The following is a 24,691-nucleotide window of genomic DNA, read 5'->3' as shown; positions in this document are numbered from 1 at the left end:
ATGCTTGATGCTGTCAGAGTCTCGCTATGCCTCATGGGACTTGTAGTTTGGCAACAGCTGGAGGTCCGCTAATTGCATATCCCTGCTCTATATGCAGCCCCTCCCCCGTGCTATCCACCACCTGCTGCCCCAATCTCCTGTGTACTCTTTGGCCCCCCCTCCCCCACAGTGCTGGCGGGTTCCCCCCTCTCCTCTCCTTCCTGGCTGCTGCGGGGGGATATTTTCTGCATGGAGCGTGGGGAAGGGACCAGTAAATGTGTAATTTACCGGCTCCTCCCTTGCCTTAATGAATAGGGATCACTGACCCAGTTCATTTATAACTGAGACATGGTAAACTATGTTTACTATGCTTCAGTTTGTGAATGAACAGGAAGCTCTGTATAGAGCTATTTCTGTCCATTCATTCTGTGCAGCTGTGGCTGCAGAAATGGAGATCGTGTCCTCAATCTAATTTCTCTGTTTCAAAGATGAAATATCAGAGGTCTGTTTAGACCCCTGATATCACACCCACAGTCCAAATTTCCCATCGCGCACATTCCTGGAATGCACGCTTAAGGTACTGGATGCTGTAGCGACCGCTAGATGGATACTGGAGCCTGTAGATATTGGCCAGCACATCAAGGATCATCAATTTCATCCAAACGTTTTTTTATTCAAAAAAGCTCACATCACAAAACAATGTAGTACAACGTTTCGGAGCCATGTAGGACCCCTTTGTCAGGGGTCCTGCGTGGCTCTGAAAAGTTTCACTACATTGTTTTGTGATGTGAGCTTTCTTGAATAAAAAAACGTTTGGACGAAATTGACGATCCTTGGTGTACTGGGGAATATCCACATATGATATCTCACCCAAGCCCCCCCCCCCCCCCCAACGGGCTCCTAAAAAAAAAATAGAAAAATAAATAAAGTGGTAACAAATAAAATAAAAAAAATACTGACACCAGTGTCGGTTGTTACTAGGGTCCCAAAGGTCGCACTTGCGACCAAGCTCTGGCATTCTGCCACCATGGGTGTGCCCCGACTCGTAGTCAGGGGGGGCCCTTTATGGTTTCTTGCACCCGGGCCCTGAAGGTTCTAGTTACGCCTCTGCCGCAAGGCCTCCTCCTCTTTGCCCTATTCTGTTTTCCGTTAAGATGCGATAATTTACTGGCACCAGTTCTCCGAGAATGGTGTTACAGTCGTCTGAATGCCAACTTTCTGTAATAAAGAGGCAGTCTAGATCGTTGTGTAGTAAGAAATCGTGGATTTCTGATCAGTGTTTTACCGCCGATCTAGTGTTAATCAAAGCACATGATATGTGCTTGAGCTGTGTTGAATGGTTGAAATTTTTGATGATCGATCGACGATCGAATCTCAAAAGTTGATCTATTTTTAAGGCCTTTTTGGTGACGGCAGGTAATGCTGTTGCGAATCGTCTCAGACCCCAAATAGTTTCTGCAGAGTATCGCATTTTAACCATTGTTGCCGGTGCAGGTGTTGCGTGAGAATGGAGAGAAGATTCTCTGAATCCTCACTCTCGGCTTTTTTGGTCCAGAGGAAGGCAAAAAAACCCTGGCCGTGCTGGCCAATGTGCTGCGGCAGGGAAAAAAATTCCTTCCTGATCCCTGAAAGACGATCGGATCAATCCCTGGATCAAACACTGTTAGATTGTGGAGGGGAAAAGGGGGGGATGCGGGGTGTCACTGTTGCTGGGGTGTACCAAGATGGCCGCCAGACAAAACACAGGACCCAGGCTAGGGGGGCTGTCAGCTGGGTAAAAAAGCTAATTTTACCGATCTGGTTGCTGATCGGGGGATGGTGGGGACCTCTAGGGGTGCAGGGGAGATAGTCCTAAGAAATCTGCACTATTTGGTGGCGTGTGCAGGGTGTATGGTCGGCACGCCGGTAGGCCGCGGCTGAAGCCGCGGACTTTCCTGAGGCGCGGCGGCCGCGAAAAGGACCAGGCTGGCGCGGGCGTGTAAAGACGCCGGAAAGCGCCGAAAATTCACCCAGGGGGGGTGGCTGGGGGCCACCACAATCGTGGGTGGCCGTACAGGCGGCGATGCCGAGCGAAAGCGGGGCAGAGAGCCGCAGTGAGGGGCCTGTGTGACGGCTGTCCTGAGAAGGACGGTCGTCAATGGTTCCCCAGGATGGCAGGCCCTGAGAGACAGGGTCTTACCTGCGGAGAAGATGGAGTCCACGTGGAGAGAGGAGAGAGGAGCTGGTTCCTGGTTCCTGAGAGAGGAGCTGGTTCCTGGTTCCTGAGAGCTGCGGTTTTCCTCGTGCAGCACAAGGTATGCAGAGCCTGCCTAGCTTCTGACTGCCAGGTCTGGGTGAGAGCAGGCTCGTAGTGGAAGGTCCGGAGCGCCCTACTCCACCACTGACACTGACTGACTGACTGACTGACCTTTGACCTTCAAACATGGTGTGTATAATGGCATCCAAAGAATTCAATTTTGGTCTCATCTGACCAGACTATATTCTCCCAGTGTTTAACAGGCTTGTCTAAATGTTGTGCAGCAAACTTTAAACAAACTTCAACATGATTTTTCTCCAGCAATGGAGTCTTGCATGGTGAGCGTGCATACAGGCCATGGCTCTTGAGTGCATTACTTATTGTTTTCTTTGAAAAAATTGTACTTGCTAATTCCAGGTCTTTCTGAAGCTCTCCACAATTGGTCCTTGGCTCTTGGACAACTCTTCTGATAATTCTTTTCACTCCTGTCAGAAATCTTGCGAGGAGCACCTAGTTGTGGCCGGTTTATGGTAAAATGATGTTCTTTCGACTTCTGGATTATGGCCCCAACAGTACTTATTGGAACATTCTGAAGTTTAGAAATCCTTCTGTGACCAATGCCATCAGTATGTTTTGCAACAATAAAGTTGCCTAAGTCTTGAGAAAGCGCTTTGCTTTTACCCATCATGAGAGGTTTCTTGTGTGACACCTTGGTAATGAGACAACTTTTTATAGGCCATCAGTTGAGACTGAACCAGCTGATATTTATTTGCACTGACAAAGGGACAGGATTGCTTTCTAATTACTGATAGACTTCAGCTGGTGTCTTGGCTTTCCATACTTTTTTACACCTCCCTTTCTTCATGTAATACTTTTTCCCTGTGTCATTCCAATTTATTACACATAACTTAATTTCTGAACTCATTTGTTTTGGTTTCTTTGTATGTATGGATTGCATGGGTTGTTACAGACATGTGGTAAAAATGTCTTGTTAATAGCACCAAATATGATAAATAATAATGAATATTCATTACATATAATCAACATGATTGGTACAAAGAATTCAGAAACAATGATACAGATCATCATATAAGCATAATTAACAGGATAAATAGGTCATACATCCTAGATAAAAGCCAATACATAGTTAATCTGAAAATTCAAAATTCATAATTTGGGCAAGCTGGTTTTAGCACCCTGAATTGGAAACTCTACGCTTTTCATGGCTTACAGCCACTTATCAGGAGTAAGATGCAAGATTATACTAGGAAAAATGAATGGATAAAATGACCATTAGTATATATAGTGCCCTCTAGGGGAAGGAGATAACAAATACAAACAACTGGTTAATTACCGTATTTATCGGTGTATACCGCGCACTTTTTTGCCCTGAAAATCAGGGCAAAATCGTGGGTGCGCGGTATACGGCGATACCCGCTTTCCCGCGCCGAGTTTGAATACTGCGCCGACATATACCGAGCGCAGTACACTCGTGTATTGTCGGCCAGTCTCGGCTCCTCTCGCGCTGACATCCTGGACGTACAGGACGTCAGCGCGAGAGTAGCCGAGCCTGCCCGACAATACATGATTGTACTGCGCTCTGTATATGTCGGCGCAGTATTCAAACTCGGCGTGGGAAACGAGCGGGGAGGACGCGAGGACGCCGCAGAAGGACGCCGGACCCGACAAAGAGGACACCCGAAGCCGCAGACGGACGCCTGACTCGACGAGGCCGCCAATGGACGCCGCGCAAGACACCAAAACTGTAAGTACAAAAAAACTTTTTTCCACAGGAATTCGGGGCAACTTTAGGGGTGCGTGCTATACGCGGGAGCGCGCTATAACCCAATAAATACGGTACTTACAAATCAGTTTATAGGCTGTGCTCAGCTTTTAGATGGGATTATTCCCATTTATCCTGTTAATTATGCTTATATGACGATCTGTATCATTGTTTCAGAATTCTTTGTTCCAATCATGTTGATTATCTGTATTAAATATTCATTATCATATTTTGTATGTTAATTCATCTTTTTTGGTTTAATACAATTATATTATAATCACTATCATTATTATTATTGTTTATAATATATTATGCAATTCTCAACCATGGATTATGGAATTCGATTGTGTTATCAAATGATATAAATACTGTATATATATATTTCATGTATCATTGCAATGACAGGCCTCATGTAAAGTCCCATCACCTTTCCTTCTTTTTGTACCAATATATTAGGGATTGCATGCCATTGTTGGTTATGTCAGGTCACATTTACCTTTAGTTGTCCCAATACTTATTTTACCTGCTGTATACAGTGGGGAAAACAATTATTTGATCCCCTGCAGATTTTGTACGTTTGCCCACTTACACAGAAATTGAGGGTCTATATTATTTAATCATAGATGTACAGTGAGGGAAAAGGCATTCGATCCCCTGCTGATTTTGTTCATTTGCCCGCTGAAATGACCAGTCTATAATTTTAATGGTAGCATTGTTTTAACAGTGAGAGACAGAAAAACAACAAAAAATATCCAGAAAAACACATTTCAAAAAATGTATTTGCATTTTAAAGAGTGAAATAAGTACTTGATCCCCTTTACATCAGCAACATTTCTGGCTCCCAGGTGTCTTCTATACAAGTAGCAAGCTGAGATTAGGAGTGCACTCTTAAAGCGGAGGTTCACCCTCAATCACAACTTTATATTACTAGGAACTGCAGCCTTAATAAATGTAGAATCCACGTTTTTTTTTTCCAAGAGGTCAATGATTACCTTGATTCAGATGATTTTATCTAGCTTCCGGGTATTGTTCCCCGCAGGAGTGGGCATGTCGCTCCTTTTCCCCGACGGCCCAGTGTGTCATGGGAGCTGGGCGCAATGTCTCCTGGGAGTTATGTGTCAAGATTCCCAGGAGATGATGTGTACTCGCAATAACTCTATCTCGCGGGTCAGGTGACTCCACAAGCGTCCCCGCTCCCAGGAAGTCTTTTCTTGTGAGCTTCACAATGCCCACAAGCAAGATGGAAAGATGGGAGAAATTTTATAAGTTGTTTTTTATCACGGAAAACAAAGCATTGCTATTGGATGCGGCTAGCAAGTGAGTGTTACATTAACATGTTTGTTACTATGTATTTCCCTTTGAAAGAAAAAAAACGAGAATCCGCGGAACCTCCGCTTTAAGGCTGGGTTCACACTGGTCCGACAAATGCTCCAACATTGGGAGCTCATGTCGCATGAGGCCGGGTTCACACTGGTGCGACAAACGCTCTGACATTGGGAGCTCATGTCGCATGATGTGTGAAAATCAATGTTTCCCTATTGGAGTCGTCTTAACTCCGATACAAGTCGGTCCGACTTTGAAAATGCTCCCTGTATTAATTTGGCCTGACTTTGATCCTACTTCAGCCTATTGAATATCATTGAATTCGGTTCAAAGTCGGAACACCATCTTGCTTGCTCCGACTTTGACTTGTGCTCTGATGATCTTGAAGGGGAACTCCCCGCCAAATTTTAAATAAAAAAACGGCATGGGTTCCCCCTCCAAGAGCATACCAGGTCCTTGGGTCTGGTATGGATTTTAAGGGGAACCTCCTACGCCGAAAAAACGGCATGGGGGTCTCCCCTAAATCCATACCAGACCCTCATCCGAGCATGCAGCCCGGCCGGTCAGGAAAGGGGGTGGGGACGAGCGAGCGGGAGAAGAAGCCGAAGAGAGCGGATAAGTCAGAAGAGAGCCCCGGAGTTGCCTAATAAAATTACTTTAAAAACCTGTCTAGTGTTTTTTTTTTTATTGACACTTTTTCCCCCAGGTGAATGGGTAGGGGTATAATGTACCCCATTCTCTTTCACATAGGGTGGGGGCTCCCGGATTCCAATAAGCCCCCCACCTGCAGACCCCGACAACCAACAGCCAGGGTTGTCGGGAAGAGGCATTTGTCCTCTTCAACATGGGGACAAGGTGCACCCACCCCCCCCCCCATGTTGAGGGCACATGGCCTGGTACGATTCGGGGGCGCTCGGTCGTCCCCATCTCCTTTTCTGACCGGTCGGGCTGCGTGCTCGGATAAGGGTCTTGTAAGGATTTTGGAGGGGGAATCCATGCCGTTTTTTTATTTAAAATTTGGCGTGGAGTTTCCCCCTCAAGATTCATACCAAACACAGTGCCTGGTATTGGCGGGGATCTAAGTCGGATCCCCGTTCATTAAAGTCGGACGCGTCTCTGACTTCAAGTCGCAGGGCAAAGTCGGATCCAAAGTAGTACGACTGTCGTGTCATACCAGTGTGAACCGGGCCTAAAGGAAGTACTCCTAATCTCAGCTTGTTACCTATATAAAAGACACCTGTTCACAGAAGCAATCAATCAAATTCCAATCTCTCCATCATGGCCAAGATGAAGGAGCTGTCCAAAGATGCCAGGCACAAATCTGTAGACCAACACAAGGATGAAATGAGCTACAAGACCATTACCAAGCAACTTGAGAGGTTGACAACAGTTCTTGCGATTATTCACAAATGGAAGAAACACAAAATAACTGTCAATCTCCCTCGGTCTGGAGCTCCTCCTGGAGTTTCAATGATCATGAGAACGGTGAGGAATTAGCCCAGAATCTTGTCAGTGATATCAAGGCAGCTGGGACCATAGTCACCAAGAAAACAATTGGTAACACTACACCGTAAAGGACTGAAATACAGCAGCGCCCACAAGGTCCCCCTGCTCAAAAAAGCACATGTACAGTCCCTTCTGAAGTTTGCTAATGAACATCTAAATGATTTAGAGTAAACTAGGTGAAAGTGTTGTGGTCATATGAGACCAAAATCAAACTTTTTGGCAGCAACTCAACTCGCCGTTTTCATAAGAGAAGGAATGCTGCCTATGATCCCAAGAACACAATCCTCACCATCAAACATGGAGGTGGAAAGAATATGCTTTGGGGGGGGGGTTCTGCTAAGGGTACAGGACAACTTCACTGCATCAAAGGAACGATGGACAGGCCCATGTACAGTCAAATCTCTTGGGTGAGAACCTCCTTCCCTCAGCCAGGGCACTGAAAATGGTTCATGGATGGGTATTCCAGCATGACAATGACCCAAAACACATGGCCAAAGCAACAAAGGAGTGGCTCAAGAAGAAGCACATGAATGTCCTGGAGTGGCCTAGCCAGTCTCCAGACCTTAATACCACAGAAGATATGTGGCGGGAGCTGAAGGTTCGAGTTACCAAACGTCAGCCTTGAAACCTTAAAGCAGACCTTCAGTAATTTTTTTTTTCCTATCTATTAAATCTTCTGCCCTTGTTGTTTTACTGCCAGTAAATACTTTATACAGCCCACTTCCTGTTTCTTGTCTGGTAAAAAGCTTAGGCTTATGACATCATGCACAGCTCTCTCTCTCTCACTCTTGTAAAAGTTTGCCAGGAAGGGAGGGGGGATGAGTCACAAGAGGGATAATGAGCGCTGCAGAGCTGGGGGTGTGCCTCTATGTATCTGTGTAAATCCAGGAAGTGAACAGGCAGCAGCTTCAGCTGCCCACAGTTAAAATGGATGCAGTCAGACTCAGTGGAGGGAGATTTCTGCAGCATATTTGGCAAGTACAGAATGACAGTATATATAAAATAATATGCAAAGTGGTTGGGGGGAAGCTTTAGAATGGCAAAGATGTTTTATTACAAATTATGTGAGAAGAAGATCTGCAAAGAGGAGTAGGAAAAAAATCCCTCCTGAGATGTGTGCAAACCTGGTGGCCAACTACAAAAAAAGTGTGACCTCTGTGGTTGCCAACAAGGCTTTTGCCACCAAGTACTAAGTATTTATTTCACTCAATAAAATGCAAATCAATAACTTTTTTGAAATGCATTTCTCTTGATTATTTTGTTATTCTGTCCCTCGCTGTTAAAATAAACCTACCATTAAAATTATAGAATGATAATTTCTTTGTCAGTGGGCAAACGTACAAAATCAGCATGAGATCAAATACTTTTTTCCCCTCACTGAATTTTAAATAATAGAGACAGAATATCAACCAAGAGTCCAGAAAAAACACATGATACAAATGTTATAAATTGAGTTGCAGTTCAGTGAGTAAAATAGGTAGCTGATCCCCAAGCAAAACATGACTTAGTACTTGATGGAGAGGTAAGATGTTTCTGGTAGTTGGTGGACCAGGTTTGCCCACATCTTAGGAGGCATTTTGGTCCACTCTTCTTTACAGATATTCTCGAAATCCTTAATGATTCTTGACTGTCGCTTGGCAACTTGACGTTTCAGCTCTCTCCATAAATTTTCTAGAGGATTAAGGTCTGGAGACTGGCCAGGCTACTCCATGACCTTTATGTGCTTCTTCTTGAGCCACTCCTTTGTTTCCTTGGAGGTATGTTTTGGGTTATTGTCTTGCTGGGAGGTATTCTTATGCCGCGTACACACGACCGTTTTTCGGGTTGTAAAAAATGACGTTTTATTTTTACTGTCATTAAAAACGATCGTGTGTGGGCTTCAGAGCATTTTTCGGGTTCTGAAAAACAGGCAATTTTTTTCCCGAACATGCTCTATTTTTTAACAACGTTTTTAACGTTGTCGTTTTTCAGGTTCTAAAAAATGGTCGTGTGTGGGCTTTAACGACCTGAAAAATCCATGCATGCTCAGAAGCAAGTTATGAGACGGGAGCGCTGGTGAAACTAGCGTTCGTAATGGGGTAAGCACATTCATCACGCTGTAACAGACAGAAAAGCGTGAATCGTCTTTTACTAAAACAAAATCAGCTAAAGCAGCCCAAAGGGTGGCGTCATCCGAATGGAACTTCCCCTTTATAGTGCCGTCGTATGTGTTGTACGTCACCGCGCTTTGCTAGAGCATTTTTTGCTGTTTTAATGATCGGGTTGAAAAAAAAAATTGTTTTTTCTAGAGCCTGAAAAACATAATTTTTTACAACCCGAAAAAACGGTCGTGTGTACAGGGCATTAGGGTCATAGTCAGCATTTTTCTTCCTCCAAACACGGCAAGTCAAGTTAATGCCAAAGAGAAACATTTTGGTCCCATCTGACCACAGCACTTTCTCCCAATCCTTCTCTGAATTCTTTAGATGTTCAATAGCAAATGTGCTTTCTTGCCTTGTGGGCGCTGCAGGATTTAAATCCATGACGGCGTATTGCGTTACCAATGGTTTGGTGACTGTGGTCCCAACTGCCTTGAGACCATTCACAAGCTCCTCCTGTGTAGTTCTAGGCTGATCCCTCACTTTTCTCATGATCAACCGTACCCCATGAGGTAAAATCTTGCATGGAGCTCCAGACCGAGGACGATTGACGATTATTTTGAGTTTCTTTCATTTGCGAATAATCGCTCAAATGGTTTTCTCCTTCTCACCAAAGTTTTTGCTGATGGTCTTGTAGCCCATTCCAGCCTTGTGCGGGTCTACACTCTTGTCCCTGACGTTCTTTAAAGGCTCTTTGGTCCATGATGGTATGATGGTGTATTTGAATGGAAGAAAAATTCTGTGGACAGATGTCTTTTATACACATAACGAGTTGTCATTAGGCGCCCCTTCTTAAATTAACAGTACTAATCTGTGTACCAAACGAGCACATGCTGTAGCCAATCTGTGGGCGCCGGAATTATTGTTGGTTGGTAGGGGATTACACACACACTATATTACCAAAAGTTTTGGGACACCTGCCCTTACCCACACATGAACCTTAATGGCATCCCAGTCTTAGGTTCACACTTGTACGATTAACGCTCCGACATTGGGAGCACGTCGCATGATGTGTGAAATGGTTTTTTTTTTTTTTTTTAAATGGAACTTCACTCTCTCAATCAACATTGACTATTTTTAATCCTTGTGCTACTAGCTTTAGTAAATAGCTGAGAAAGTATATAATTTTTACCGGCGTATAACACACACTTTTTTCTCCTGAAAATAGGGGGCAAATCACGCGTGCGTGTTATACGCCGATCGTTGGATGGGAACGAGAGCCGCCGGAATCATCGAGCCGCCATCTCCTGATTCCTCAGCTCTCACGTCACACACACAGTCCCGCCTCCGCCATTGGACTAGTGTTCTGCCAATCACAGGAGCTGGTCGAATGACTGCCGACCGAGTAAACAGGAGATGACTGCTTGGTGATTCCAGGCTGCAGATGGGCATTAGGCTGCATTTATGGGAGATTGGCTATAGATAGGCACAAATAAGGCTACAGATGGGCACAGTTTAGGCTCCAAATGGGCGCATATCAGGCTGCAGATGGGCGCATATCAGGCTGCAAATGGACGCATATCAGGCTGCAGATGGACGCATATCAGGCTGCAGATGGACACTAATCAGGCTGCATTGATGGGCACTGACCATTTTTTTTGCTTTAAAGTGGTTTATTTGAAAAAAAAAAAAAAAAATCCTGAAACTTCCCTCTTAACCACTTCCATACAGGGCACTTATACACCTTCCTGCCCATACCAATTCTTAGCTTTCAGTGCTGTTGCACTTTGAATGACAATTGGGCGGTCGTGCTACACTGTACCCAAACTAAATTTTTATCATTCTGTACCCACAAATAGAGCTTTCTTTTGGTGGTATTTGATCACCTCTGGGATTTTTATTTTCTGCAAAAAAAATTTAAAAATTACCGAAAATTCTGATTTTTTTTGTTATAAAACACTGTAAATAAGTAAGTTTTCTCCTTCACTGATGGGCACTGACGGGCACTGATAAGGCGGCACTGATGTGGTGGCATTGATGGGCACTGATGATGGGCACTAATATGCGGCACTGATAGGCAGCACAGATGGGCATTGATAGGCGGCATGGATGGGCACGGATAGGCGGCATGGATGGGGGGCACGGATGGGCACTGATAGGTGGCACTAACGTTTGTGTCGTACTAATGAGAGTTAGGCTAAGAGCAGATAGATTCTAGGAAGTACATGCCAGCGACATCTAGATCTCTGATGAATCATCTGCCCTTACTCAAGATGGCCACAGCCAGAAACGCTAGTGGCTGTTTTTCAAAGTGATTTCATAGCAAATAAAGTATGGAGACATAGATGGATGGTGGAGTTACAAACATCCAACTAACGAACGACTCCTACTTACAAACAGAGGGAGACAACAGAATGTGAGAGGAAATCTCCCCCTAGGAAGGGAAATTCTCTCCTGTAAGAGTTATTATGGGAAAAAGGTGTCTCCACTAAAGCTTATCACCAAGGCTTGTTTCCACAACAAGCCAAAATTTTCAAAATCCAATTATCACAGGGACAATACCCTATTGAGCATCTGTGGGGCATCCTCGAAATGGAAGGTGGAGGAGCGCAAGGTCTCCAACATCCACCAGCTCCATAATGTTGTAATGGAGGAGTGGAAGAGGACTTCAGTGGCAACCTGTAAAGGTCTGATGAACTCCATGCCCAAGAGGGTTAAGGCAGTGCTGGGAAACAATGGTGGGCACACAAAATATTGACACTTTGGGCCCAATTTGGACATTTTCACTTAGGGGTGTACTCACTTTTATTGCCAGCGGTTTAGACATTAATGGCTGTGTTGAGTTATTTTGAGGGGACAGCAAATTTACCTTGTTATACAAGCTGTACACTCACTACTTTACATTGTAGCAAAGTGTAATTTCTTCAGTGTTGTCACATGAAAAGATAGAATAAAATATTTACAAAAATGTGAGGGGTGTACTCTCTTTTGTGAGATAACGTACCTTTATAAATGCACAGAAAATAATAAAGCTAGCTATACTCCTAAATTTCAGTTGATTCTTGTTGAATCGGCCAAAATTCAAGACGTGGGTGGCCCCATTGGACACCACCCAACTTGTAAAAAGTTGATTTAAAAATGTACTGAGCTGGCTGCAGAATTATCATTTTCCTATCAGATGTTCAGGTAGGAAGACAACCAAGGTTTCTGAGCATGTCTGAATAAAATAGCCAACACTACTTATTCCTCTATCTACACCTAAACGTGGATGGAAGAATCTATTGATTTTCTAAAATTGTATGTCTAGCCTTATACTATATTTTAATGTACTCATTTTAGGTAAAACATGAAGCACAACTTAAATGTACACCATATAGTGTAAATCATATGGCTGCTGCACAGGAATCCTTGGCAGATGTACTCTGTATAGGTTTCTAAATTAGGAAATGGAAGCTGAGCTGGTTGATGATGTAAGGTGATGTGGACAAAAAGGTGCTGAATGTCATTTCTTCTTTTAGTATTAAAGGGGAAAAGCTTAGTACCCAGCTATTATGTGTATATATATATATATATATATATATATATATATATATATATATATATATATATATGTTATAGATGAAAAGGCTAAATGAAAGAATCACCCAGTGACAGAAGTCACCAAAACAGTACGTTGTATACAGTTTATAATTTTTCACTGTTCCTTTCCCAAAGCTGGCCATCGGTGGATTGAAATTCAGGCAGTTCAGCAAGGGCCAGCTGAATTTTAATCCATCTATGACCTTTCCCACTCAGAAGTTGATCTTACAATCACCTTCTCTCGAACTGGAATGCTGAAAATTGTTCATACGAACAGAGCCTTCAGCCAATCAACAATAAGTGTATTCTGACAGGGAAGGAGTCCCCGCTGTCAGAATACAATAGCGCACCCGAGAGGATAGCTCGATCCACATTACTCGTGTGCCTAATGTAAATAAAAAAACACATCCCTCTATGGCCAGCTTAGAGGATAGTTCAGCAGATCGTGGTTGCAATGCCAGGATCCTTTAGACTCTCTGTACAATGTCTGACCATACCTCCGATATGGGCAAGCAGTTACTGAATTGCAGGAAGAATCAATGAACTACAAGGACGCTCACCAGCGCCCTCGCAGTTTATTGAGAACTACAAGCTGTTGGCTGACAGTAGTTGTAGTTCATTCATTCACAGAACTCTGAATGATTTATGTGGCTGCATGGGCAAAGCACTGTTTTTAAGTTGTGAAGTGGGTGCGGGGAGAGGATCCCCTGCCCGCTATCAAAGGGGGAGGGAGATGCTGCAATATGTTATATGTTTCAGCAATAAATATGGAAGCAACATGTAGCATGTTCCAAAGGTGAACTTAGCCTTTAAAGTGATTGTAAAGGATCGTTTAAAAAATAAATAAAATAACAAACATATACTTACCTCCACTGTGCAGCTCGTTTTGCACAGAAGGGCCCCAAACAACGACGTCTGGGCTCCTCCTCACTTCGGATAACCCCTAGGAGAAGCTCTCTCCTGGGGGTTACCTTACGGGCGTGCTCCCAAGTCCAGCATTCCGCGTCTATAGACACGAATGCCGGACTCGCGTCATTGGATTTGATTGACCGCAGTGGGAGCCAATGGCTGCGCTGCTATCAATCTATCCAATCGGGACACGAGACACCAGTTACAGATGGTGTGCTCGTTCCCGAACAGAAGATAAAAGCGTTCAGGTAAGAAAAACAGGGGGCTGCAGCACTAAAAAAGGTTTTTCACCTTAATGCATAAAGGTGAAAAACCAAGAGGGTTTACAACCCCTTCAAGAACAAATCTGTCAGTAAAGTTGATTGGAAGATAATGTGGCTAAAATTGTATCACTTTAGATAATAAATCAGGGAGGCAGAGTGATTGCAGGGGATACCCAGAAACCCACTAAGACCCCTTTCACACTGAGGTAGTTTTCAGGCATTTTAGCACTAGAAATAGCACCTGTAAAGCGCCTGAAAACTGCTTCCCATTCATTGCAATAGGTGCTTTCACACCCAGGCGGTGCGTTTGAGGGACGTTGGAAAAAGTACTGCAAGCAGCATCTTTGGGGCAGTTTGGGAGCACTGTAAACATTTTCTAAGTTAATGAAAATGATTTGTCAGGTTGAAAAAAATAGATAAATGTCAATATACAGTATACTTCTTCAAATCCATTAACTTAAAATCAGGTGTTCCAGATTAGATGCCAGGGAGTATGCAGGTGGAATCGTCCTATTTAAACCTTCAACACGTAGGGTCTGGAATTTTCTTTGCTATTGTGTGGTGTCATACCAAGATACTTCTACATGCAGGGCCCATCACTTTCAGGTAATCTCTGCTTGAGCGATTACATGAGTTGCCATTGGGGTTCCTGTCTAGGCCTAGTTTGCAAGTGTGACTGAGGCCTTAGGGCTCGGTTACACTGGCATCACCCTCTGAAGAACGATTTGCAGTGGATCAACTTTTTAAGGGCGTTTGTCAGGTAGTGAGGTGGCATTATATTACTTCCTCGTCCCCAGATTTAACTCCTAAAAAACAATACCACCATGCTGCAACTGCATGCATTATACGTGGTTGTGGCACAACCCGATTCTGTTACATGGTACGTGTTCAGTGGGCTATATTGCCCGCCAAATGAGACAGAGGGGATAACTAATGCAGGGCCATGATGCAAAGCATCATGGCCAGAGTATTTTTTACACTCGTCTGCTGCCTTTGCAGTTTATGGGAAAAATGCAGCTCAACCACGTGAACTGCTTTGTTTTTAATCATCCCTCAACTGTAAGTGTAATCAAGGCCTAAGGCCCCCAGAAAGAAGGTTGTGGATGCCTAGGGAGTCTGGCAAAGGATCACCAAATGATTTGAAATAAATAATTTTGCTGTTTAAAAAAATAAAAAATACACGTGATTAGATTTATAGATTTCAAATCGATCGCTGATTTGTCAAGGACTGGCTGGCTCAGCAAATTCAGCCTGAGAGCTGATGTTTGATATTGTAAGAATTCTCAAAATTTTATTGCAGAATCTGCAGGTAACTCTTGCAACAGTTGGTATCAAAGTTTATTCATCTATAATTAGATAGAGACTGGACCAATTTAACCTGCATGGGAGGTGAGCAAAACAAAAAACCTTTGCCGTCCAAAAAGAACATTACAACAAGACTACAGTTGTTTTACCACAGTAACATTACACAAGTTTGACACAAACCAAAGACGGCATTTGAGGAGAAGATATTTATACTAATTGTGAAACATGGTGGTGGAAATGTTAAAGCTGACCTTTAGCCTTACCTTTTTCTTCCTCATTTGTAGCAGGTGCTCTCCTGTGTTCAAAGTTAGTACTTTAATTTCCCTGCTCACTGTCAAACCCCCGATTCCAGCTTCTGAAGCTGTAGCAGCTACCTTGGCCCTGCTTAATTTCAGGCTTAAACAACTGTACACATCCACATTAGTCCTGTTTGCCCATCTACTACACCTATTCACTTTCTAAACTGTTCTTTGGTCAGCCTCATAAGGAGTGGGCAATCTTTGTAGTGCTCAGTGTTATTTGTGGGTGTATTATTGTTGCATTCGCCTACAGGTCACACAAAATTGGCATACACGTGCTCAAGAGCCTGTCCATTGCTTACAATGGCTCTTGGAAAAAAAAAAAAAAAAAAACCTTGGGAGGAATGGTGCAGTTTTCTGTGATAACAAACAGGTATATTTTGAAAGTGATAACTTTTCTGTGCTACAGGTTTTATCAAGGATTCCTTGTTAAATACAAGGAATACAAAGGATAGCCCAGTGTAATATGTTGCATTGAAAGGTTACAGTACACAAGATACAATGCATTCCCATGCATCAAATATGCAACATTTCATGAAGCTATGATGCACTGCCTTAATACAAGTATCAATTGGCAGAAGAGAATAGAAATAGGAAAAAGTGTGTGTGTGAGGACAACACCTTCTTAAAGCGGTGGTTCCCCCCAAAACAAATTTCTAACAATACATTCGTAAGACCCGTTACACTGCGTGTAGGCTGGCTTTTGTTTTTTTTTTTTATTACATACCTCGATATCGCCATTTCGTCCCTTGGCGGTGGGCGTTCTTAGTTGATTGACGTTCCTCCGACGGGCGCATACTGCGCGTCACGACTTTCCGACAGAAGCCGAACGTCATTGCGCAGGCGCCATATAGAGTCGGCTCTATACGGCGCCTGCGCAGCGACGTTCGGCTTCTTTCGGAAAGTCGTGACGTCACGTATGTGCCCGTCGGAGGAACGTCAATCAACTAGGAACGCCCACCGCCAAGGGACGAAATGGCGATATCGAGGTATGTACTAAAAAAACAAAAACAAAAGCCAGCCTACCCGCAGTGTAACGGGTCTTACGAATGTATTGTTAGAAATTTGTTTTAGCGGGAACCACCCCTTTAAAGAGGGCCATTTTATAATTCAGTATGGCGGTAATTGTAGTGTTGGACATCCGCCATGATACTCTGGATCAAACCTCTTGTGGATCTAAGTTGGTGGATTTTCATGCCTTTAGTAAAGTCTGGTTGCCATAAAGATGGGTATCATGAGCTTAAACTCGGAGTGCGTGATTCCCTTTGGTCACTTAAAGCAGAACTACACTACATCTGAGCACCACAAACTAAAAACACTAAGGGCTCTTTCACACGGAGCGGACCGTTTCTGGGTCCGCTCCGTGTGTCTCCGTCGGCTCAGCGGGGATCCCCGCTGAGCTGTCGGCGGATAGGGCGGTCCCCGCACACAGTGCAGGGACCGCCCTGTCTCAGCTCCGCTCTGCCCTATGGGAAACCGGATGCAGACGGACCGTCTGTCCGTCTGCATCCGTTCCGTTCCGCCAGACGGAAGAAAAATAGGGTTTTCTTCCGTCCGAAAACCGAATGCCGACGGATGCGGACGCTAGCTGATGCTCCATCCGCTAACGGACGCGATCCCATAGGGATGTATTACAAGTCCGTTAAAGGACTTGTAATAAAGGACAGGCGGAGCGGACGTCTGAAAGGGGCCTAATTCATTTTTAATATTAAAAGCAAAGTCCACCATCCATTCATGTTACAATGCTTTATTTTGCTGAAAAATCACTTTGAAAAACATCCCCTAACATTTCTGATGGTGGCCATCTTGAGTAAGAGCAGATACTTCATGTAGCATTTACTTTCTGGAATCAATCTGGACTTAGCTCAGTCATGCAGGCAGAAGGGTGTAATTAGCTGAGAAAACCCCCCCTCCCCTCCTGTAGACTCCTGGGATGTATGACATAATTTGCCTATCCCTGGAAACCAGGAAGTAACTAAACAAATTTAAAAGGTTAAAACTAGTAAATATGATACACTTTTTAATCTACTATTGCTAGCAACATAAAGATTAACAATAGTCACTGTTGATTGAGAGAGTGAAGTTCTACTTTAGGGAATAATGCTTTTACTGAGTTTTTATTGAAATGTTGCCAGAAAAGCACACATAGCATACTGTAGCTATTCAACCAAAGATTGTGCGCCACCAGACAGATGTGCCGTATATGCTGAAATTAATTTGGAAATGTGATGATACCAAGTACCACAGAGAAAACAATAATAAAGTTTATCTATAGACTAGAGGAACTAGTGTCTGTTGTCAGTCACATCTGGGACTAGTCTTTTACTTCAAGATACTGCCAAAGTTTCTCCTCCCATTTGGAAGGCTATATAGGGCATAATCCTTAAAGGGGAGTTCCACCCACAATTTCACTTTTTAAATATAAATACCCCTGTAATACACAAGCTTAATGTATTCTAGTCAAGTTAGTCTTAAACTAAGGTCCGTTTTGTTAGGTTGTTACCGAATTTAGTTTATAATCTAGAAATAGACCGTGGCCATCTTAAGTGTGGGCATCATGAAGCCAGACTGTATGACTTCCTGGATTTCAGCTTTGCATATCTCGCACATGCTCAGTGCACAAGCAATGTAATAGGTTTCAGTCAGGTTTGCAAGGACTACTGGGAAACATGATGCCTATCCCAGAAACCCTTGCAAATAGCCTAGGCAAATAAGGAGGAGGAAGTAATAAAGGACTACAAAATAAAGGTATTTACAAGCAACAAATTAAATACAAATTGTCCATTCTGAACACTATGAGATTAGAGCATGCAGCACAGACAAACATAAAAAAATGGGTGGAACTCCACTTTAAGGCATGAGGATTAAACAATAACTTGTCATTCAATTCATTTAACTAAATGTTGATTGGGGTGGAGTGGGGGCAAAATAATGTGTTTTTTGAATAGATCACACTTCAGCCTTAAAGTAGTTGTAAAGTCAGGTTTATTAAACTTTAATGCATGCATTAAGACAACAAATATTCTGTGTGTAGCAGCCCCCCTCATACTTACCTGAGCCCCCTCTCTATCCAGCCATGTGCACGAGTGCCTCAGCCATCAGAGATTGGCTGAGACACAGCAGTGGCGCCATTGGCTCCCACTGCTGTCAAAGTCAGTTGGCCAATCAGGAGAGAGAGGGGGCAGGGCCGAACTGTGGCTCAGTGTTTGAATGGACAAACAGAGCAGTGGCTTGGCTGCCCCCATAGCAAGCTTCTTGCTGTGGGGGCACTTTACAGGAGGGAGGGACCAGGTTCACTGAATAGGGACCTGGGAAGAGGAGGATCTGGGCTGCTCTGTACAAAGCCACTGCACAGAGCAGGCAAGTACAACATGTTGATTATTTTTAAAAGAAAAAAAAAAAAGACTTTTGTATCACTTTAACTCCAGGTCTTAGTTAATTTGGCCCAAGCAGGTCCAAATGAACTATTTCTTTCCCCAATACATGTAGCGGGTGTATGTGCTACATAAACTGTATGTAGCATCAGCTGCATACAGTATGTACTGTTGTGTTCCGGGAGCGTGACCCTGCGTCTGGGATGGATGATCTCCACAGCCATTAAAATAAGTATTTTATTCATTCATAAAATACTAAGCCTCATGTGAATGGCTGAGCAGTGCTCTGGCAGTGAGACAGGAAGTTCACATGCAGCTGCCAGAACACTGTGCTGTATAGTTTATTTAACTGAAGTTTTTTACACTTTAGACCCCTTTCACAGTGGAGGCATTTTTCAGGTACTTTAGCACTAAAAATAGCACCAGAAAAAAGCCTGCAATCTCAGTGTGAAAGCCCGAGTGCTTTCACAACGGGGTGCTGCGCTGGCAGGACGTCAAAAAAAGTCCTGCAAGCAGCTTCTTTGAGTCGCTTCAGGAGCAGTGTATACACCACTCCTAAAGCGTTCCTTCCAATTTAAATCAATGGGAAGTGCCGCCAAAGCGCCTCGGCAGCAGCACTTTTAACCATTTATTCAGCCGCTAGCATGGGTTAAAAGTGCCCGAAAAACGCAGATAAAGCGGCGCTAGTTTTAGTGGCGCTTTACCAGCATTTTTCGGGCACTGGCAGTGTGAAAGGGCCCTTATACAGCACACAAAGTCACTGCATGCGTTAGCAACAGAATTGTTCGTTTGGACCAGATTGTTCCAAAGATCATTTAAAGTTCACCAAAACCTAGACTTAAGCTGGCCATAGACGGCTTGCATCTCAAATCATGTATGGACAGGCTGATTGTATCCATCTATCAATCTTGGGTACAACCAACATGTCGGATTTTTGCCAACGCAAGTGACGGCTCCTGCATCCACCCCACCGGGAGAACACAATAGCTACACGGGTGGGATTCTCCCGTTAGCACTGACTGTGTTGATGGGGGTAATCGAATTTTCTTTCCTGCAGCCTGTGGTTGCAGGAATGAGAATTGTATCATCTATGGCCAGCTTTAGCCTTTAAGGCTTCAAAGTTGCTTCATTGGCTGAGCAGCTAGCAGTAAATAGATTGATATGATATAAAATTCATACAGTCATGTCCATAAATATTGGGACATATACACAATTAATCTTTTTGGCTCTATACACTACCACAATGGATTTGAAATGAAACAAACACGATGTGCTTTAACTGCATACTTTCAGCTATAACTTGAGGATATTTACATCCAAATCAGGTGAATGGTGTAGGAATTACAACAGTTTGTATATGTGCCTCGCACTTTTTAAGGGACCAAAAGTAATGGGACAATTGGCTGCTCAGCTGTTCCATGGCCAGGTGCGTGTTATTCCCTCATTATCCCATTTACAAGGAGCAGATAAAAGGTCCAGAGTTAATTTCAAGTGTGCTATTTGCATTTGGAATCTGTTGCGGTCAACTCTCAATATGAAATCCAAAGAGCTGTCACTATCAGTGAAGCAAGCCATCATTAGGCTGAAAATAAAAATAAAAAAAAACATCAGAGAGATAGCAAAAACATTAGGTGTGGCCAAATCAACTGTTTGGAACATCCTTAAAAAGAAAGAATGCACCGGTGAGCTCAGTAATACCAAAAGACCACGGAAAACAACTGTGGTGGATGCTCGAAGAATTCATTCCCTGGTGAAGAAAACACCCTTCACAGCAGTTGGCCAGATCAAGTAGGTGTATGTGTGTCAAAGTCAACAATCAAGAGAAGACTTCACCAGAGTGAATACAGAGGGTTCACTACAAGATGTTAACCATTGTTGAGCCTCAAAAACCGGAAGGCCAGATTAGAGTTTGCCAACAACATCTAAAAAAGCCTTCACAGTTCTGGAACAACATCCTATGGACAGATGAGACCAAGATCAACTTGTATCAGAGTGATGGGAAGAGAAGAGTATGGAGAAGGAAAGGAACTGCTCGTGATCCAAAGCATACCACCTCATCAGTGAAGCATGGTGGTGGTAGTGTCATGGCATGGGCATGTATGGCTGCCAATGGAACTGGTTCTCTTGTATTTATTGATGTGACTGCTGACAAAAGCAGCAGGATTAATTCTGAAGTGTTTTGGGCAATATTATTATCTGCTCATATTCAGCCAAATGCTTCAGAACTCATTGGACGGGGCTTCACAGTGCAGATGGACAATGACCCGAAGCATACTGCGAAAGCAACCAAAGAGTTTTTTAAGGGAAAGAAGTGGAATGTTATGCAATGGCCAAGTCAATCACCTGACCTGAATCTGATTGAGCATGCATTTCACTTGCTGAAGGCAAAACTGAAAGGGAAAATGCCCCAAGAACAAGCAGGAACTGAAGTTGCAGTAGAGGCCTGGCAGAACATCACCAGGGATGAAACCCAGCGTCTGGTGATGTCTATGCGTTCCAGACTTCAGGCTGTAACTGACTGCAAAGGATTTGCAACAAAGTATTAAAAAGTGAAAGTTTGATTTATGATTGTTAATCTGTCCCATTACTCTTGGTGCCCTAAAAAGTGAGAGGCACATATACAAACTGTTGTAATTCCTATACCGTTCACCTGATTTGGATGTAAATACCCTCAAATTAAAGCTGAAATTCTGCAGTTAAAGCACATTCTGTTTGTTGTATATCAAATCCATTGTGGTGGTGTATAGAGCCAAAAAGGTTAGAATTGTGTCGATGTCCCAATATTTATGGACCTGACTGTAGTTAATGTATGCTCAATGACAATGTGAGACCATCCATCCGAACTTAAACGGAAAATAAATCTTTCAACACAACAACAATCCAACACACACTAGCAAATCTACCAAAGAATAGTTTAAAGCCCTGATTTGAAATTCCACTGAAATGTTGTGGATTTAAAACAAGCATGTAATGCAAGGAAACCATCTTGCAACTGAAGGAATTTTGAAGATGACTGGTGAAAACATTAATGTCAGAGAACAGTGGGTAGATATGCTAAATGCCTACAAGAAGTCCTTTCTGCTAAAAAGGAGCAATGCTAGCTTCTAAGGCCAAGAGTATACTTACTTTTTCCACAGTACATCATCACATAAATTTATATTTTTTTTGATAACTGATTGAAACAAAAGTTTCCTTGTGCATTTAAGAATATCGCCTTTATCTGAGGGGAACTGTTTGAATAAAGTTTGTTAAAATATGTTGAAAACGTCAACAAAATTACAGGAGGTTCCACCCAAAAGTGCAACTCTCGCTTATACGCTTCCTCCCCCCCCTTCTGGTGCCACATTTGCCACCTTTCAGCGGGGAATGGGGGACCTGCTTTTGACAGCCCCCCTTCCCCACTCCTCCTGGAGGTGGGCCACGGCCCGATCTCCTGGAAGTTTGGCCCCCCTCCTCCTTCCCCTGCCGCCAGGCCAATTAGAAAGCGCAGCGAGCTTTGCGCAAGCGCAGTAGGGATACCGCTGTGAAGCCGAAAGGCTTCACTACCTGGTTCCCTTACCAGGAATGGTGGCGGCAGCACCCAGGAGTCGATCCGAAGATCAGCTGGAGTGCCGACATCACCGGCTCCCTTGACAGGTAAGTGCCCCAATATTAAAAATTAGCAGCTACTTTAATTTTTTTCACCCAGGCTGGACCTCGTCTTTAACTTTTCCACAACTCTACAAACCTACTGGATTTCTGGCAAGATTAACTTTTTTTTGTTGTCATTTTTAAACAGTTTAAACAAAATTCTAACAGACTAAAAGAGAAATAAGCTTCATTATTGGGGTTTAGGCCCGGTTCACACCAGTGCGATGCGAGAACCCTGCAAATCCAGTGCGGGTTCCCGTATTGCACCTGAATCGCACCGTGGTTTACCGCTACGGGTGTCAATGTAACGTTAACGACACCCCCAGATCGGTTCGCAGATCTGTGAAATGGTGCAGGAATCTGATCGCATAAGTGTGAACACCCATGTGATCCAATTCCAGTGCGGACCACAAAAAGGGTCCTGCACCATTTCGGTGCGAATGTGATACGATTTCAGCCATACAGTTTGTATGGCTGAAATAGCATTGCATGTGATCTAAACAGTAATGTGGTGCAAATCACATGTGATGTCTGGCATCGCACTAATGTGAACTGGACCTTACATACTTATATCATTTATAATATATCTGACATTTTTAAAACACCCACTTCAGGTAAATCTTCCTTTTGCGTGCGTTTTAAATGATGGTGATTGTTTTACTACCAACTCATTTTTTGTAAAAGTCACTTTTTTTTTATCAATTATACCAATTTCTGAAATTCACTGAATTGTACAAAGGGGCACATTTTAGTTATCCAGGGGTGTGATCAGATTAAAAAGAGAATTGTTGGGGATTGTTTCAAAAATGGTCTTTAACTGATGAAAGATCTTTTTGTGTCAGATTTTTTTTTTTAAACCATTAAATAGCTAAAATCATCTTCTTGAAATAAACAGTAAATGATCCCGTGTACCAGTTCTCACAAATCCCTGTCCATGTGTGTGTTTCGTCTGCATTATCTGGGAGCCAGAAGATGGCTTGGCATTTAAATACAGAGCGATAGCTGGCAATATAAATAACCATGGAATGTAGAGTAGCAGAAAAGCAAGTCAGAGAATTGCTTGGTAAGTGAATACATTTACAACACACTAAACAGTAGCATATGAGCTTTACAAAAATAGTGATACTGTAGATGGTACTAGGGAAGATATATTGCTCCAGGAAGCACATTATTAAAAAGTCGATCATGTGAAGCTATATAGAATTTTGTCATGTGTTATTATCTGCGCCAATTATAAGTGCGGAGGTGACCGTTCACAAAATTCATCCAGGACTTTAGTCAGTTAGGACAAACAGGCAGCCCTGGATTTTATGGTTGAAAATACATTTGTGTGCCTGAATTTAGTTTGGCTTGATCACATAGCAGGCACTGAGTGGAGAGGGTTACTTCCCATAATAAAGTTTAGGATGCAATATAAAAGCAGGCACTGAATTAAATTATGCCAGTCGAGGCCTTTTCTTTTTTCCCCCCTATTAGATATAAAGCACAGATATGTACAAGAACACTTAAAAAATCCCATTTGTACTTTGTTCCATTATCTATCGCTACTTAATGTTGCAGATATGAACTACTCACATTATTACAATTAAGTTTACTATATGCGCCCATAGTCACATGTCCATGCATAAAAATATACTCACACATTGAAGAAGTTGTTGGAGTTGGAGAAAATGCTGCGGGGGTTACCAAGTCCCTGAAGGAATGGAGTCACACTGACCACTGCTGCCAGCCACAAGTGATACCCTCTTCTCATACACACACTGCCCAGTATGCGGGCACATACCTGCGAGCAGATACATACCAGGGCACAGATAGAGTTTGTAAGTGCATTCATGTCAGAAGAGGCACCAAAAGGAAGAAAGATGGAAAGATTATGATGTCCTGTGCAGAAGTAGGAGAAAAGTGCCAGAGAAAAGCTAGCTGCAGTAATAATGAAGACAAAACTGCAGGGAAAGGAGCTACATAAGTAATCTAAGTGAGTGCGAGACTGCAGCCAGGAACAGAGAAGCTGCAAATGGCCATAAGACACACAGACATTCACATCACAACACAAGCTCGCTTAGGAGACATGAAGCAACAAGCACAAATCACACAAGCCGAGAACCACACTGGTCAGGGTCCTCTCCACAACAGCTGTTATCCTGCCCTTCACCCCCCAGGAAGGACGACACATATCCCATCCCCCTATCAGCTGCTGAGTCCCTCATATATGACACCGGGACTCTGTCCATGGCATACTGTAAAGAACGCGGAAACTTTTTTAATGCAGAGGTAACACTGATACTTTTTGGAAAGTACCCCTTTTAACTGTTCTCTGGCAACATCCAATAGTATATTTGTAGGACCTTGCCATACGAAAACAGCCTGGTGCATAAGAATATGAAGACAATATGACATAAACATGACAGGTTTTATGGGTCCTTTGGA

At 43.3% G+C, this 24,691-nt stretch overlaps 1 protein-coding gene across 1 annotated transcript in view; it reads right to left on the bottom strand.

Annotated features, from left to right (window-relative positions):
• FITM1 (fat storage inducing transmembrane protein 1) overlaps window positions 1-24,480 on the bottom strand; it is a 36,386-nt gene extending 11,906 nt beyond the window's left edge. Inside the window, exon 1 of the mRNA XM_040354592.1 lies at window positions 23,905-24,480. Coding sequence (XP_040210526.1) covers window positions 23,905-24,098 — 194 coding nt within the window. The 5' untranslated portion in view covers window positions 24,099-24,480. The remainder of the gene's footprint in view (window positions 1-23,904) is intronic.
• Between the last annotated feature and the right edge of the window lie 211 nt (window positions 24,481-24,691).

Source organism: Rana temporaria, chromosome 1, assembly GCF_905171775.1.
Source record: "Rana temporaria chromosome 1, aRanTem1.1, whole genome shotgun sequence".
NCBI classification, from domain to species: domain Eukaryota; kingdom Metazoa; phylum Chordata; class Amphibia; order Anura; family Ranidae; genus Rana; species Rana temporaria.
Note: the sequence above shows the minus strand (reverse complement) of the source record. Positions and strands in the feature narration are given on the sequence as shown.